The 16701-nt window shown below is 45.1% G+C and overlaps 1 protein-coding gene across 1 annotated transcript in view; it reads right to left on the minus strand.

Moving 5' to 3' along the window:
• CAPN1 (calpain 1) overlaps positions 1-16701 on the minus strand; it is a 102759-nt gene that overhangs the window by 66086 nt on the left and 19972 nt on the right. Inside the window, exon 4 of the mRNA XM_075326722.1 lies at positions 6716-6834. Coding sequence (XP_075182837.1) covers positions 6716-6834 — 119 coding nt within the window. The remainder of the gene's footprint in view (positions 1-6715; positions 6835-16701) is intronic.

Here is a 16701-nt window from a genome sequence, read left to right on the forward strand (position 1 = left end):
TAAGCTTTGATTATGTTCTTGAGAAAACTTTGGTTGTATACTGCATATAACAGTCATGTACTAACTACATCTGTGTATATATAGCATATACACACTATACTATGTATATATATATATTACATTATACTATTCTGTTTCTATAAAGGATGATATACAATGTACAACACAAGTCCTCAGATCTCCTATTTAACCAGCTTTGTTTCCACCATGCCTCCCTGGAGGACAATGCTTTGGCCTGTGTCTGAACTGTCTTCTAAACCCTACCTGACCTTTTTATTATTCCCATTAATCCCTTTTTTGTTCCTCACAAAACCTGCAGACAGGAGGAGTATTTACTAACTTACAGACGAATCGTGACTAGAGATCCCTGGCAAACAGCATAATATCTGTGGGAGGCAGACCGGGACTACCGGGCCTAATTTTGGGGGATCAAATTGACTTTTTGATTATTTTCAGGACTTCTAAAGGTGTTGGCCACTTTATGGAAGAAGTACTGGTTAGCTAGGGGGCCTATATTGGGTTTCTTAATCTGGGAAGCCATTGTTGTACTGGAGCGGCAGGTAGTGGGCTGGAGGCTGAAATGAATGATCACAGCTGGTGGAGATCCCGGTGTCACACTAGGCATACGGGGATGTACCAAGTGAATGGCGAAAGGGAAGGAAGGGGAAACCCTGTGCCTAGGGAAGAGGGAGATGATGACCCCTGACCAAACCTACCACTAGTCTCTGAGGTCCCTCACTACCCTAGATAGGATACTCAACCTATGCGCTGAGCCAGATACCTGACCCTAGGTATCCCTAGTGCTGGGCCCTAAATAGGGAACGGGTGGGATGAGCTCTTAGTCAACCCCACTACACGCTAAAGGAGGACACACAGGGTAAAATGCATGAACTACTTATCCACAGATGACTCAGGCAGAAGTTCAGTAATGATGCCACAGTTGAGTACAAGCCACCTGCTTGCATTCAGAGCTTAAATGAACTGAATAATATAACCAGCACAAGTCCAGGGAAGATGGGAGTATTTAAGCACAAGGGGAATACTGATAATGAACAGCTGGATGGAAGGAGAGATTTGCTGGGTCCTAAGGGGAAGAGATGAAAACCCAGTAGGAAAGCTACCCAATACAATGAATACTAGCAGCAGGAACAATAGAAAGTCAGGGAACATTTTGCGCAGCCAAACGCTGTGACCTTCAATTGTCAGAAATCACATGACTGTTTTACCTGTGAGTCACTAATATACTCTTAGGAGACTTATTAGGGTAAAAGTGACTTCCTGTTACCTCTGTGCCAGATTTGGGGTTGGGTTGAGCTACACCTATACTCTGGGCAGGCCACAATTGAGTAAGGAGGGTCTGTGTGAGATATTAGGCCGTAAAGGTCTGAGACTAGCGGGCTGCAGAAGGTTGGCTGCCCTGGGGCCTGATGTATAGCCCAGTTGCTCTAGTCCTGCGGTGTAGTAGACTTAACAGGTACAAAATAAAAGAACAGTGTCTCAATGGCAATTATGTTTGATAATGGTCTGCTATGACCAAAATGTCTCAAGTTGAGATTGATGATGTTTTATATGTGCACACAATCTTCAGGAGCGCACTACTCCCCAGCCTTTCAGCTTCCTGTTTGCTGGGTTGTGGTGAACTCCTGATTGATTGACAGTTCAAACCAGAAGCATTGTAGTGTTCATGGTCCAAACGGTGTGCCCTCTCATGCTGCAATGGAGACAGCTTTGCATTGAAGGAGCGCATTCAGTTTCACAGCATTGCTTACAAGTTCTTCTGTAGAGAGTTTGTAAGTGCTGTACCTGTTAGGCATCTTTGCATTCAAGGAGCGCATTCAGATTCAGAACAGCGCTTACAAGTTCTTCTGTAGAGAGTTTGTAAGTGCTGTACCTCTTGACTAACAATTAGACTGCAGACAATGAGCTGGCCAAAACCAGTGATCTAGCCAGCTTCAGAGCAGCGCTTACAAACTCTCTACAGAAGAACTTGTAAGTGCTGCACTTTTTGACTAAACATTAGACTGCAGGCAATGAGATGTCCAAAATCAGTGATCGAGCCAGCTTCAGAGCAGTGCTTACAAGTTCTTCTGTAGAGAGTTTGTAAGTGCTGTACCTCTTGATTAACAATTAGACTGCAGGCAATTAGCAGTAAAATTAAAAATCCACTCATTTTTGAAATTAAAAAAAAAAAAAGTTGATCTAAAAAAAAAAAACCAAAACCAAAAAAAACTTATAAACCAAAAACAGTAAGGAAAAAAAAACAAAATCTTATCTACACAAAAAGGATGGATCAGAACAGAACTGGTTATGGTGCAGTTAATCTGTCAACGGCGCTCGCTGATAGAGACCCTGCCCATTATCAGGAAAGTGATTCATCCATTGTGTGTGCTGCAAAGTGACCCATTACAGGGGTGCAGTGATATCCGCTCTTCCGGTGTTGGCAGCGGAGCTTCCATCAGTGTTCACAACGGTTTTATAGTGTGACCACTTAGGGCCCATTTTATTATTGCACTTAGCTAGGGGGGGGGAGGGGGGGGAGTTGTTGTTGACTTTTTGTGCTTTTGTTTGTACGTTTTGTTGTTGGTTTGTTTGAACCCATTTCAACTTTACTTTTGCACTTTCTAAAAAAGTCGATTTCATGTTTATCTATTTTTTTTTTTTTATGCGGTTTTTTTCCAGGTTTTTTTTTGCATTTTTGCTGCAGAAATTTCTTGAGAAAATGGTTGTAACCTTTCTGCAGACATTCCCCAGCAAAACCTATGGAAAAAAAAAAATAGCTGTGCGCACACTGCGTTTTTTTCTCAAGAACATTCTGCAGAATTTCTTGAGAAAAAGAAGTAGCATGTCACTTCTTTTCTGCAGGTACCTGCGTTTTTTGCCATAGATAATGGGAAAAAAACGCAGGGAAAAACGCGGCAAATTGCGGTAAAATGCATGCGTTTTTGGTGTGTTTTTTTAACGTAAGTGTGAAAATCTTTCAGACTCAAGAAATTCTTGAGAAAACTTAATTTTCTAGTGCTCACAGGGCCTTAATGCCCCGTCACACGGTACGATATATCGGGGGATAGGTCGTCGGGGGTAACGTCGTTAGTGACGCACATCCGGCATCGTTAGAGATGTCGTACCGTGTGACACCTCCGAACGACTATGAACGAGCAAAAATACTCACCTTATCATTGCTCGTTGACACGTCGTTCATTTTTATGTCGTTCCTCCTTCTGTGCTCCGGTTGTTCATCGTTCCCGGGGCAGCACACATCGCTACGTGTGACACCCCGGGAACGACGAACAACACCTTACCTGCGGCCGCCGGCAATGCGGAAGGAAGGAGGTGGGCGGGGTGTTCTGGCCGCTGATCTCCATCCCTCCGCTACTATTGGCCAGCCGCTATGTGATGTCGCTGTGACGCCGAACGTCCCTCCCCCTTCAGGAAGAGGATGTTGACCGCCCACAGCGAGGTAGTTAGGGAGGTAAGTACGTGTGACGGGGGTTAACGACATTGTGCGCCACGGGCAACGATTTACCCGTGACGCACAAACGACGGGGGCGGGTGCGATCACTCATGCGATCGCACGATATATCGTAGCGTGTAACGCCGCCTTTACTGTGGCCGGTTTGAATTTTCCAGATATTTTGGCCACATTCACAAAATTTTGCTGAAGAACACAATATATGATGCTCCTCACCTCCAACCACACCATGGAAATATATTTTTATGTAGCTCGTCAAAATTATACAGAATGTACAACTTTTTTCACTAAAAAGGTCGCACAAATGGTTAACGACAGAAAAAAGGAACTTTTTTTTTGCTCAAAAAACATCATCTACTTGCATCATTTTGATTAATTTGGCACAAGAAAAACATCCGTGAATACCGCAAGACAAAAAAATTAAAAAAAGGGACTAAAAAAAAAAAAAAAATCCCGCAAATAATAAAATCGAACCCTTTATCTTGATATACCCATTTATGTTCCAAAAACAACAAGTTTTCTCAAATATGCAAACAGCTGTAAAAACAGTGAATTCAGATTTGTGGAGAGAAGAGTAAGAATGGAGAGCGGGAATCTGGTAAAAGTTTCCAGTACTGATATCTGTAGACAGAGCTGTGCGGTGCAGTACCGCAACGGAGTATGGTTCCAACCAGTGGCGGAACCGGGAAGAGCTGATCGGCAGAGGTTGCACCCCGGCCGATCAGAGCTTGATGGCCTATCTTTAAAGGAGAGGGTTAAAGTCCTGGACAACCCCTTTAATCTTGCAGGCGAACAGCTGTTCCACATGTAAACCACGTGCCCGATCATAATGACCGTTCGGTTTTGCAAGAGAAACTGCAATTTCCCTACAAGATTAAGTGATAGTACAGAGATACAATAAGAAGACCGGGCTGCTGCATTAGAAGCTGACTTAGTGCGACCACAACCTTAAAGAGGACCAACTACCAGGATTTTCATATATAAACTAAAAGCCAGTGCTATACTGGCGGTATCATACGGATTCTAAACATATTTTTACCTGTGAGATCGAATGTATAGTTTCTGAAATACAGGCAAGTAAAGTTTGTGAAATGGCCTGCTATTTGATTGATAGAAGCTACAGAATATGTGGGTTGGGTTTTGCTAGTTTTTCCCGCTCCTGTCTGCCTGCCTGTTCTTCATCCCCCTGTAATAACAGAGACAGGTGGAGGAAAGACAGGGTGAGTGGGGAGAAAGGAAAGACAGGGTGAGTGGGGAGAAAGGAAAGACAGGGTGGGGAGGAAAGACGTAGGGGGGAAAGTAGAGGAAAGACGTAGGGGGGAAAGTAGAGGAAAGACGGAGGGGGGGAAAGTAGAGGAAAGACGGAGGGGGAAGAAGGAAAGACGGAGGGGGGGGGGGGAAGAAGGAAAGACGGAGGGGGGGGGGAAGAAGGAAAGACGGAGGGGGGGGGGGAAGAAGGAAAGACGGAGGGGGGGGGGGGAAGAAGGAAAGACGGAGGGGGGGGGGGAAGAAGGAAAGACGGAGGGGGAAGAAGGAAAGACGGAGGGGGAAGAAGGAAAGACGGAGGGGGAAGAAGGAAAGACGGAGGGGGAAGAAGGAAAGACGGAGGGGGAAGAAGGAAAGACGGAGGGGGAAGAAGGAAAGACGGAGGGGGAAGAAGGAAAGACGGAGGGGGAAGAAGGACAAGAAGGCAGACAGGGGTGGGAATAAGTAGCAAAAGCTAAGTCACCTATTAGATATTCTGTAGCTTCTATCAATCGAATAACTGTGCATGTCACAGACTTTACTTGCCTGTATTTCAGAAACTATACATCCGATCTCACAACTAAAGATATGTATAGAATCAGCATGATAGCACCAGTATAGCACTGGCTTTACTTTATATAGGAAAATCCTGGTGGTTGGTCCTCTTTAAAATTACCTATAAAAGTATACAGATTGATTTAAAATAAATAAATAAAAAAAGGTTCAACTCACAACCTAAAATTATACAAAGTGTTAACATTTTCTAAATATTTCTTTTTCTCTAGTTTTAAAGATCTGAGAGTTCGCAACTTGTCAACGTTGAAATAAAGCATTGTGATCCACTCAGGGAGTGAATTTTCTGGTTTTCACAATGTGGCATGTGCAGGAAGATTACGTTAATCTCGGCAGGAATGCCAAATAAAAGGTGGAGTTGTGGGACTTAAAAAGATTGCGATAGTAACAATAAGGGGTGTGAGCCTGAAATAGGACACCCTGAGCGCCTCCCTTCAAGGTAGCGAGTTCTCTAAATTCATTTTATATGCAGATAGTGTATATGAAAACTGTCATTCGGAAAAGTATTATTCACGGCTTGACACGCAAAGAATTATTGCCCGACTATCTGGTGATTTCCCTGCACGTTCCTTACAATCTCAACAGAGGGGTTATAAAGATATAAGTCAACCTTCTTCATTGCGGCCATAAACAAACTCCACACTTGTCATATAATTTACTGTATACAGAGATAGAGGGCTAGTGGCCCACACCAAAACCAACAATGAGGCACCAGGTCAAGTTGTAGAAATCCTGGAAAGTGCAAACCACAGATATTTGTTTAAAAGTGCGTTCACACAGAGTTTTGTTTGCCGAGTTTTTGGAATAGAAACTTTCTAAATAACCAAACGAGTCAAAAAACTACAAATTTTCTATAGTGTTGCCAAAACTCGTTTTATTGAGAACGTCCATATGACTTACACGTTGCACTATGACCTACGTTCACTGGTCCAGTTGGAGCTTCCGTCCGAACCCCCCCACCCCGCAAAACGGGTTTCGGACGCATGCGCCGATGGGGCCATTGACTGTAATTGAGCAGACGAAGTCACCGTGTGATCTGTCGTGCACCATTTTCGGGTGTATACGCTTTATGCAAGGGGACACCCAGAAGAAGTCTACTACATCTCGGTGTCTCCCTGCATAAAGCGTATACGCCCGAAAATGGTGCACGACAGAACACACGGTGACTCCGTCTGCTCCATTACAGTCAATGGCCCCGTCGGCGCATGCATCCGAAACCCGTTGTGCCAGGGGGTTCGGACAGAAGCTCTGACAGGACCAGTGAACAGAGGTAATAACGCAATTTGAAAGGGCTCTAACATGTAAAATGGAATAAAACCAGATTTATACAAAAAACTACAAATTTTGATTGGAGAGTTTCTGTTCCAAAAAGTGTGAATACATCCCAACAATGGAAAACCTCTAAAACAACGTGAACAATCAGATTACCTGAAAATGGAAGACGCCGGCATAATTCTCCTGGAAGCTCTGACCATGAGGAACCACACGGTGAAGTAGAGTGTCATTCAACGTCAAGGAGGCGATGGCAGCAAGAAGCCAACAGTCACCTGGGAAAGAAGAGCAAAAGTCATCAAACCACGAGTTGCAACGGAAAAGGTGTAAAAATGGTCATTTTTGCTTTTATGTTATACTTCAATTTTTTTGTAATTTTAAAATCCACCATACGGCTCTCCAGATACGGGCTTTTATATTTTGTTTATAATTTATATAGTTTTTTTTTACCCAGGGGGCGTGGCTCGCAGGGTGATGATGCAGAGCAGCATAAAGACAAGCCCCTGAGGAGCCCGTGAGCCACGCCACAGAGGAGCCTGTAAGCCACGCCACAGAGGAGCCTGTAAGCCACGCCACAGAGGTGCCTGTAAGCCACGCCACAGAGGTGCCTGTGAGCCACGCCACAGAGGAGCCTGTAAGCCACGCCACAGAGGAGCCTGTAAGCCACGCCACAGAGGAGCCTGTAAGCCACGCCACAGAGGTGCCTGTGAGCCACGCCACAGAGGAGCCTGTGAGCCACGCCACAGAGGAGCCTGTGAGCCACGCCACAGAGGAGCCTGTAAGCCATGCTCCCATTGAAGAGACCATAAAGATTAGCACCAAACAAGGAGGTCCATATCTCTGGAACTGTATGGCAGATTTAAAGAAAACAAAAAATAAAAATACACAGGAGAGCAGCAGAAGTAAAGTAAGATAAAATACTGGACACTTTTGACTTAGGGTACCGTCACACTAAACGACGTACCAGCGATTCCGACCACGATACGACCTGGTCAGGATCGCTTGTATGTCGCTACAGGGTCGCTAGTGATCTGTCAAACAGTCAGATTTCACCAGCGATCAGCCTCCAGCGACTTGTGTAACGATGCTGCGCTTGGTAACCAGGGTAGATATCGGGTAAATAAGCAAAGCGCTTTGTTTGGTTACCCGATATTTACCCTGGTTACCAGCATACACCGCTTACAGGCTGCACGCGCTGGCTCCCTGTATACGTAGCTAGGGTACACATCCGGTTATTAAGCAAAGCGCTTTGCTTAGTTATCCGATATTTACCCTGGCTACGTGTGCAGGGAGCCAGCGCTGGCAACCTGTAAGCGGCATACGCTGGTAACCAGGGTAAATATCGGGTAACCAAGCAAAGCGCTTTGCTTAGTTACCCGATATTTGCCATCGTTACCAGTGTACGCTGCTTACACAGTGTCGGTGCTCGTTGGTCTCCCGCAGTCAAACACGCTGATGTGTGTTGCACAGCGGGAGACCAACGAGCAAAAAAATGAACCAGAACAGTGTGTAACGAGCAGCGATTTCACAGCAGGGGCCAGATCGCTGCTCAGTGTCACACACAGTGAGATCGCTAATGAGGTCCCTGGTACATCACAAAACCTGTGACTCAGCAGTGATCTCGCTGTGTGAGAAGTACCCCTTAGCCAAATGTCATTTTTAACTGTTCCACAGACTTTAATGGAGGCTTGGATAAAGAGGGCCCATTTCTACCTCCAAAGCAGGTGGAATGGTGTAATATAATGAGCCATTGGATAACAAAGCCTATGTATTATTCTTGCACACAGGCCCTCTTCTGTTTATGTCTGCCACTGCTCTAATGGCTAAACCAGATCAGCAACAGATAACAATAGGACCTGCTCCGAGTCTCACAGACCGGAGACATGTACCCATGCTTAACACGGAAGGATGTACGGCTCAATTAAACTGTATAGGCCCATCTGCTATCCAACAGACAGCACCAGGACGTGTGCCATGGATGTGTGCCATAGATGTGTGAATGCAGCCATGTACATAGATGGGAGGGGGAGCAGATGGCGATCAGCTGACAGTTCTGCAAACGACTCTAGCTAGAGCTAGATAAGGGACTTGCAGATACTCTACAATTATAGAAAACATTTTAATGAAGACTATTTAGAAAGTTGCTTTAAGGGGGACCTGTCACCAGATTTGGCCCCTATAAGCTGCAGCCACCACCAGTGAGCTCTTATGTACAGCATTCAAGAATACTGTATATAAGAGCCCAGGCCGCTGAGTAGAACGTGAAAAATACCTTTATAATACTCACCTATGGGGTGGTCCGGTCCGATGGGCGTCGCTGCTCTCGGTCTGGCGCCTCCTTTCTTCTTGTGATTGCTGTCCTCTTTCCCAGCTCCATGTGAATGACGTGTCCTATGTCATCCACACAATGTCCTCCATTGCGCTCCTGCGCATGCGCCTACTGAGGGCAGATGAAAGTATTATCGTGCACATGCACGGGTGGTCTTTAACCTTTCGTCACACCTGTGCATTACAGTACTTTGCTCTGCCTGCAGCAGGGCAGAGAGAAGTGCACATGCCCAAGAGCCCTTGGAGGACACTGTGTGGATGAGGTAGGATGCATCATCCACATGGAGAAGGAAGGAACACGGAGGACACTGTGGATGAGGTAGGACGCATCATCCACATGGAGCAGGGAAGGAACACGGAGGACACTGTGTGGATGAGGTAGGACGTGTCATCCACATGGAGCAGGGAAGGAACACGGAGGACACTGTGTGGATGAGGTAGGACGCATCATCCACATGGAGCAGGGAAGGAACACGGAGGACACTGTGTGGATGAGGTAGGACGTATCATCCACATGGAGCAGGGAAGGAACACAGAGGACACTGTGTGGATGAGGTAGGACGCGTCATCCACATGGAGCAGGGAAGGAACACGGCGATTACAAGAAAAGAGACCAAGGCCAGAGATCCCCACCGGTCTCGACTGCCCTGCAGGTATTATGAAGAGGTTTTACGTTATACAGAGCGGCCTTGGCTCTTATATAGCGTATTCTGGAATACTGTATAGAAGAGCTCACTGGTAGTGGCCGCGGCTTATGAGGAACAAATCTGGTGACCGATTTAACGTTGCATTTTGTGATGCAAATGGAGAATAAAAACGTTCTATGTGAAGGTGAAGACATGATATGATCATGGATGCAAAATATATTCTACAAAAAAAAAATATTCTGTAAAGCTAGTTAGGGTGAACAATGATAGGATTGTATTTCCACATCACATGTACCAGGACCCTTGTGGGAAAACGTGGGCTTCAGCCGCAATCAAACGAGCAACGTCATCACCGTATAGACCATTAATAAAAATACGGCCACAAGCAGAATGTGGTCAGTGGTAGATCACATGAATGTCCATAGACCCTGATAAAGCCAAAGTGTCAATCAAATAATTAGCGCCTCGTAAGGAGAAACTACAGGGGTCCAGGAGGGATGTACAATACAGAAATAAAGAATCTCCAGACGACTGCGGAGGAATATTAAGAAACAGCCAGATATAGTGACTCAGCAGCGGCCAGAAGGAAAACACCTAGTTATAAAAACATATATCAGAAAGTCCATGAACACAATGTATGCCAATATCGTAAACTATTTATGATTTAAAACACCCACATAGTGAAGAAATATATATAAAGAGCAAAGTACACATGTAAGAGTTCCACGACACTGCACGCAACACTGTATATATGCAATACACGACTGCAGACACGCCTGAGCTGCAGAGAAGTGACTCACAGAAGAGAAATGCGAGGCAGGAGGAGGGAGCGATGCCGGAGGGAATCCCTGCCTCACACGCCCAAAATGAAGCCACAACCTTCACTCCCTCCAACGCCCACACACTACACCCTGGGGCGACACCATCTAGGTACAGCATCCACTGCGAACATCTAGGGGGGGGATACAAAACAACATTCTGGAAGCAGAACAGCCGCATCCAAAACCAGGACTGCAGTATCTTAAGAGTGGTTCTGATATTATGAAATATTCATAAAGAAAACCAGCATCCGCCAGGAGGAGAAATCCATAAAACAGCACAGATTTTATTCCATCAATTAAAAGGAAAGCAGCATTAAAAAACACAAAAATATTTAGACAGACAACGGACTATGCGTTTCAGGCCCTTATTCATGACAATCAAAAAGACTGCTGGAACACCATTGTAAATGTGAACAGGGTGCTAGCTAAAAAATACACAATCTATATAAAGTGAAAGCTGCACACCAAATTCAGAGAAATATGAATAAGCATAACTGCTTCATAATACATAAGGAATGAAAATACAACTAGCCATATGAAAAATGGAAAAAAAATGAAAAATGTGACATTGCATGACTGCTGAGGATTATTTGAAAAGAAAAAAAAAAAAAAAAAAAAAGATATTTAGCTAATGTATTGATCAATTCATTACTGCCCCATAACCAACTTCACGGTAATCTTATTTATCGGGTCCCTAACCAAATGTTGCCTCTATATGAGGTTAAAATCTGCTTGTGTATATGGGTCTCTAGCCAAATGTTACCTCTATGTGCGGTTGAAACCTACTTGTGTATGGGAAGCCAGGGACCTGGCTATATAGGAAATTGAACAAACATGGCTAAAGGGCAGGACTGGGTTCTCAGACAGAAAAAACTGCATAAGGGTATGTGCGCACGTTGCTTTTTACCTGCTTTTTACCTGCTTTTTTGCTGCTTTTTCTTCTGCGCTGTTTAATGCCAAAATGGATGTGTTCTTCTATTCAAGCAAAGTCTATGGGAATTTGGGTTTCTTGTTCACACTATGTTGTTCAAAATGCTGCCTTTTTGTGGCAGAACTTTGGTCAAAAACTCAGCTTTGCAGTGCAAAACCCAAATGGCAAAAACAATTGACATGTTGCTTCTTTGAAAAGCTGAGTTTTTGACCAAAGTTCTGCCACAAAAAGGCAGCATTTTGAACAACATAGTGTGAACAAGAAACCCAAATTCCCATAGACTTTGCTTGAATAGAAGAACACATCCATTTTGGCATTAAACAGCGCAGATGAAAAAGCAGCAAAAAAGCAGGTAAAAAGCAGGTAAAAAGCAACGTGCGCACATACCCTAACAATCAAAAAGACTGCTGGAAGCTTTCACTTTATATAGATTGTGTATTTTTAGCTAGCACCCTGTTCACATTTGCAATGGTGTTCCAGCAGTCTGATTGTTATGCAGTTTTTTCTGTCTGAGAACCCAGTCCCGCCCTTTAGCCATGTTTATTCAATTTCCTATATAGCCAGGTCCCTGGCTTCCCATACACGAGCAGGTTTCAACCGCACATAGAGGTAACATTTGGTTAGAGACCTATACACACAAGCAGGTTTTAACCACATATAGGAGGTAACATTTGGTTAGGGACCAGATAAATAAGAGATTACCGTGAAGTGGTTATCGGGCAGTAATGAATTGATCAATACATTAGTTGAATATCTCTTTTTTTCAAATAATCCTCACCAGTCATGCAATGCCACATTTTTCAATTTTTCACATGGCTAATTGTGTTTTTCATTTCTTTATGTATCATAGAGCAGTTATGCTTATTCATATTCCTCTGAATATTGTGTGCAGCTTTCACTTATTCAAAACAATGACCGAAACACATGGACCAGTTGTCTGTCTACATATTTTTATGTTTTTAATTCTGCCCCTTTAATTATCACCCTGTGAGCGATGGCCCTTTGGTAAAGAAAATGAAACAAGGCCGGGGATTAGGAGCGAACGCTAAACATTCTGCAGCACCTCCACTGATTGTCGAAACTACAGACTCCATCCTCTGGCGACACTACAAATACCAACTGTCTATTGTTTCGGTACACTACCAGAGGCAAAGCAAATGGGGGTACAGACGCAACAGTCCCACCAGAACCCTGTTAACCCCAAAAAGAGACACCACGACACCCTGGCAAAGGGTCAATATCAGTGCACTGGACATTTTTAATTGCAACAGTGTCTGTGATGATCATTGCACCAATCTTTTCATAGTGCCTAGGTTCTTAATTACAGCTTTGCCATAATTGCTTAAAGGGGTTGTCCACTACTTTTACGTTGATGGTGTATCCTTAGGATAGTTCATCAATGCCGGATCAGCCCCGCACAGCTTGGTGGTGGTAGTGGCTGCGTCAGTAAAGGTGTACAATTACCAGAAACAAGCGTTCGTTCCTCATTACTCAAGCACTGTAGACAGACTGCAGATTACCTGGCCAAGGAGCAAAATGCTAATTCGTCGGGTGAGAGGATCTTTGGCGTTGCTTAAAAAAAAACCAAAAATCATAGCTCTCGGCAGCACATAGTGTTTAAACTGGACTTGTGCTGCCAAAAACAATGGCACTGTTCAGCTATGTGCAACTATTACATTACCCTCACTCACAAATATATGCATTCATATAATAAACTGAGTTGTTTATTACATGATTAAATGAGATGCTGCCCTTGTCTGTACATAGTGAATCAAGTGTATTGGGCCAACTCACACGTTGGGGTGGGGTGGGGGTGGGGGGGGGCACACCGGGGGATTCACCTGGCTGTTCCCCCGTGGAACAGGCCGAGCTCGTCCTTTTGTACTGTAAAGGATCTGACAGTGTATATACACATATACTAGATTTAATAAAAAATGCTCAGGACATCGGTATTAAGAGTTGACTATGACACTGTAACTTAGAATGCTGGCGATTTCTCTGGTTTGATGGAACATTAAAGTATGATGTAAGTAGAAATTATCACTATAGGAAAGCTAATAAAATAGACAGCAGTATAATAGCCTAATTGAGCTATACTAATGGGTACGATTCTAAAAAAAAAAAAAAGAATAGCCCCTTAAAGGATCACATGATCCCTATTAACCAATCAGAAGCCATGAATAGGATCACGTGATGCAGTCCGATTCTGGTTTCTAATGTTGGCTGGGGGGGCTAACAGGAAAAGTTTCTCCTTATTGAGAGCACAAATATAGCTTAGGGAGACTTAACAGGGGGGACCAGGGCTTACCCTTTAGTGGGAGAGGCTTAACTAAGCGCCCACTGCGAGGCGGATGCCAGTTATCACTCTCATGGCAGTGACCTGGACTGTGGCAGCTGACCCCCAGGACAGGAGATGGATTCAGGTATAGACTGAGGTAGGTTGGACAGGCGGGTAATGACAGGAATGGTGGGCACGGCAAAAATAAACAGGTATGGGAAGGCATGAACAGCAGGCGGACACAAGGTTAACGGGACCTGACAACTAGCTAGGAGACTGGTATACTGACGGAATGTGTTGTGCAGGTGTCGCGGGCGGAGGAGGGGACGCTGCGCTCTCCCACTGCATCGGGTCCGGCTGCCGCTGCTCTGCGGCTGCTGCTGCTCGGTGGCTCAAGCGATGGGCCGGATCCAGGGGACTCGAGCGGCGCTCCTCGCCCGTGAGTGAAAAAGGGGTGGTTTGGTTTTGGGGATATTGTCCGTGACGCCATCCACGGCTGTGGTGATTGTGTGGACACCACCGCTGCTCTGGACGGGGATCCCGGGAGCGGTGACAGGGAGAAGCTTTGTTGTTATTTCTCCCCTCCGTGGGTAGGGGGTTGGTTGTCCCGGGGCCCGGTGATTGGGTAGGTAGGGATGATGGCAGGCGGGTTGCGGGGCCTGCTGAGGTGCAGGGTCGCAGGGGCAGCGCTGTGCCGTACGGCACGGGGGTACTCACTCAGCCTGAGACGATGACACAGTTCTCGGTAAAACACACGGCTGGATGGACGGGTCCCCCAGACGGCTGCGGTTGCTTCTTCCCTGTAGGTTGGTGATGACTGTCTTTCCCTGCACCTAAGTGTAATGTTGGTAGCGATGGGTTCCCACCGGTAACCCGCTCCCCGACTTGGATGTAGGCTGGAGGAGCCCCTTTTGCCGGAGGAGACCAACCGCCTGGCTCCACCCCCTGGTGTGGACATCAGCCCGTGGGGAAGGCAACAAGGATTTTGTGTTTTGACTTTGATGTGCCTACAGGGAGTGTGGGGTGTGGTGGTGTTGTGCTCTGTGGCCCCTGGCTTGTCCAGGGCGACACACAGGCACCTCCTCTAATAGTAGGATGCTTTAAATATATAGTGCCTCTCAGCCATAGGCTGAAAAGCATTTCCTGGAAATAGTGCACTGGCCCTTTAAGAGGAAGGCTGCTGTTCACGCACGGATTTTATGATAAATCTGTTTTTATTGAAATTTTTTCATCAAAATATGATTACATAAAGAAAGCAACAAAGAGTATGAATAAAAAACTGAATAATACATTAGCCACATCCTCTTTATATTATCGACCCGATGACTGAATATGACGGTCGCAACGGTTTATCTCGATATTGTATCACGCACGGATTTTAGGTTCACTCCCGGAAACCCCCGTGCGGCATGTCCAGGGCCCGGGAGGGGAAGAAGCCAGCAGCACATGTGGATGGCTGGGGGAGTGCAGGGGAGGACGCGACCTGGCCATGGCGGTAAGTCCGCGTCTCTGTAAAGATGCTGGTGCTACACAAGCCATGCAATGGTCAACTGGGAATTTAAATATGCAAATAGCCACTTTAGAGAAAAGAAAAGAAAAAATAAAAGGAGGAGAGGAACTAGTGCCGAATATTGGAAGTTGCAATTCTAAAAGTCAATATCAACTTTATTATAAAAGGAGGAACTTTATGGCTTAGACCTCCCGTCAGAGGCCTCTCACCTAGGCAAACCAGAAGAAAATTTATCAACTGCGATTGTAATCTCCTATTTTAGTAATAGGAAAATCTATGCTCATTGAGGACACATTTTACCCATGAATTGAGAATGAATGATCAGTAAAGAAGCAGATTTCTCTGATATGACATATTGCAATTAAAAAAAAAATGTTAAAGCGACAGGTACTGTAAGTGTATGTTATGTTACATGATGCTAGCTTTGTTAGGACGTCAGATGTACGTGATAAAATACATATAATAAGTCAACAGGAGATAAAGCCTGACAAACACTCCTGTCTCCAACCAATAAAAACAGAAAATGTCTGTAAAAACAATCAAAAACAGAAAATTATGAGAAACAAATGATTAACCTGCCTGGGCTGTGGAACAAAGTCTAATTCCCTATTGTAGTTTACATTCAATCCTATAGCACTATAAAAGACTAGACCAGAATAAAGGCCACTTCACACATAACGAGATCGTAAACGAGATCGTTACTACGTCACAGTTTCTGTGACGCAAGAACGACTTCAATTGCGATCTCGTCACGTTTGACACGTACCAACGATTCACCCCCTGCTGCGAAATCGCTGATCGATGCCGAACAGCTTGGGCCATTTCTGGCTCGTTGGAGTCCTGCTGGGCTGCATGAATCTGTATGTTTGACACCCTATTAACGATTTCGTTGACGACCTAGATGAGATGCACGAAGGCGTGTTGTTGCGTCCCCGTTTCCGCGCCCCTCTCTGCACCGATTGGTTAGCTCCAGGTGCAGGTGCGGCTTCGATCCGAAAAACACACCAACAAAGCGACCGGGTACAATGGACGAAGGAATCAGGGTGGAGACGCAGGTTCTATCTCAAAGCAAAGCGCAAAAGAAGTGACAAAGGGTGACGCGATCCAAAATTTAACCGCTAGATACGCCCCCAATCAGAACGCAGTATTGGCCGCCAATGAAAGCGGAGGGGGGGTATGGAAAAGGCGACGCAAATGCACGCCTACGTGACTCACTGCATTTTACTACGCCCCTAATGGGATTAGAATCGTTAACATAGTTGCTGTGTGACAGGGTCCCAGCGATTTGAAAGATCGTTATACGGGACGCATGCTCGTTCATAAACTCGTTATGTGTGACACCCAACATGCGATTTCAACAACGACTCATAAACGATCCAGAAAGTGTGACGTAGTAGCGATCTCGTTCACGATCTCGTTATGTGTGACTGGACCTTTAGGCTACTTAGAGGGAATCCGTCAGGTGATTTTGTAGTGAAATACAAATGTTGTCTTTAAATAGGGCTTAAGGAGACCTTTCAGGATCAGTAAGTTTTATTGCTCTACCTTATCCTGTTATCCTGCTGTAAGCTCCATAGCATTCAATGTTTCGTGATGGCTAGTCAAATACAATTTTTATATTCACTGC

The sequence above is a fragment of the Anomaloglossus baeobatrachus genome, chromosome 10 (assembly GCF_048569485.1).
Source record: "Anomaloglossus baeobatrachus isolate aAnoBae1 chromosome 10, aAnoBae1.hap1, whole genome shotgun sequence".
NCBI lineage: Eukaryota > Metazoa > Chordata > Amphibia > Anura > Aromobatidae > Anomaloglossus > Anomaloglossus baeobatrachus.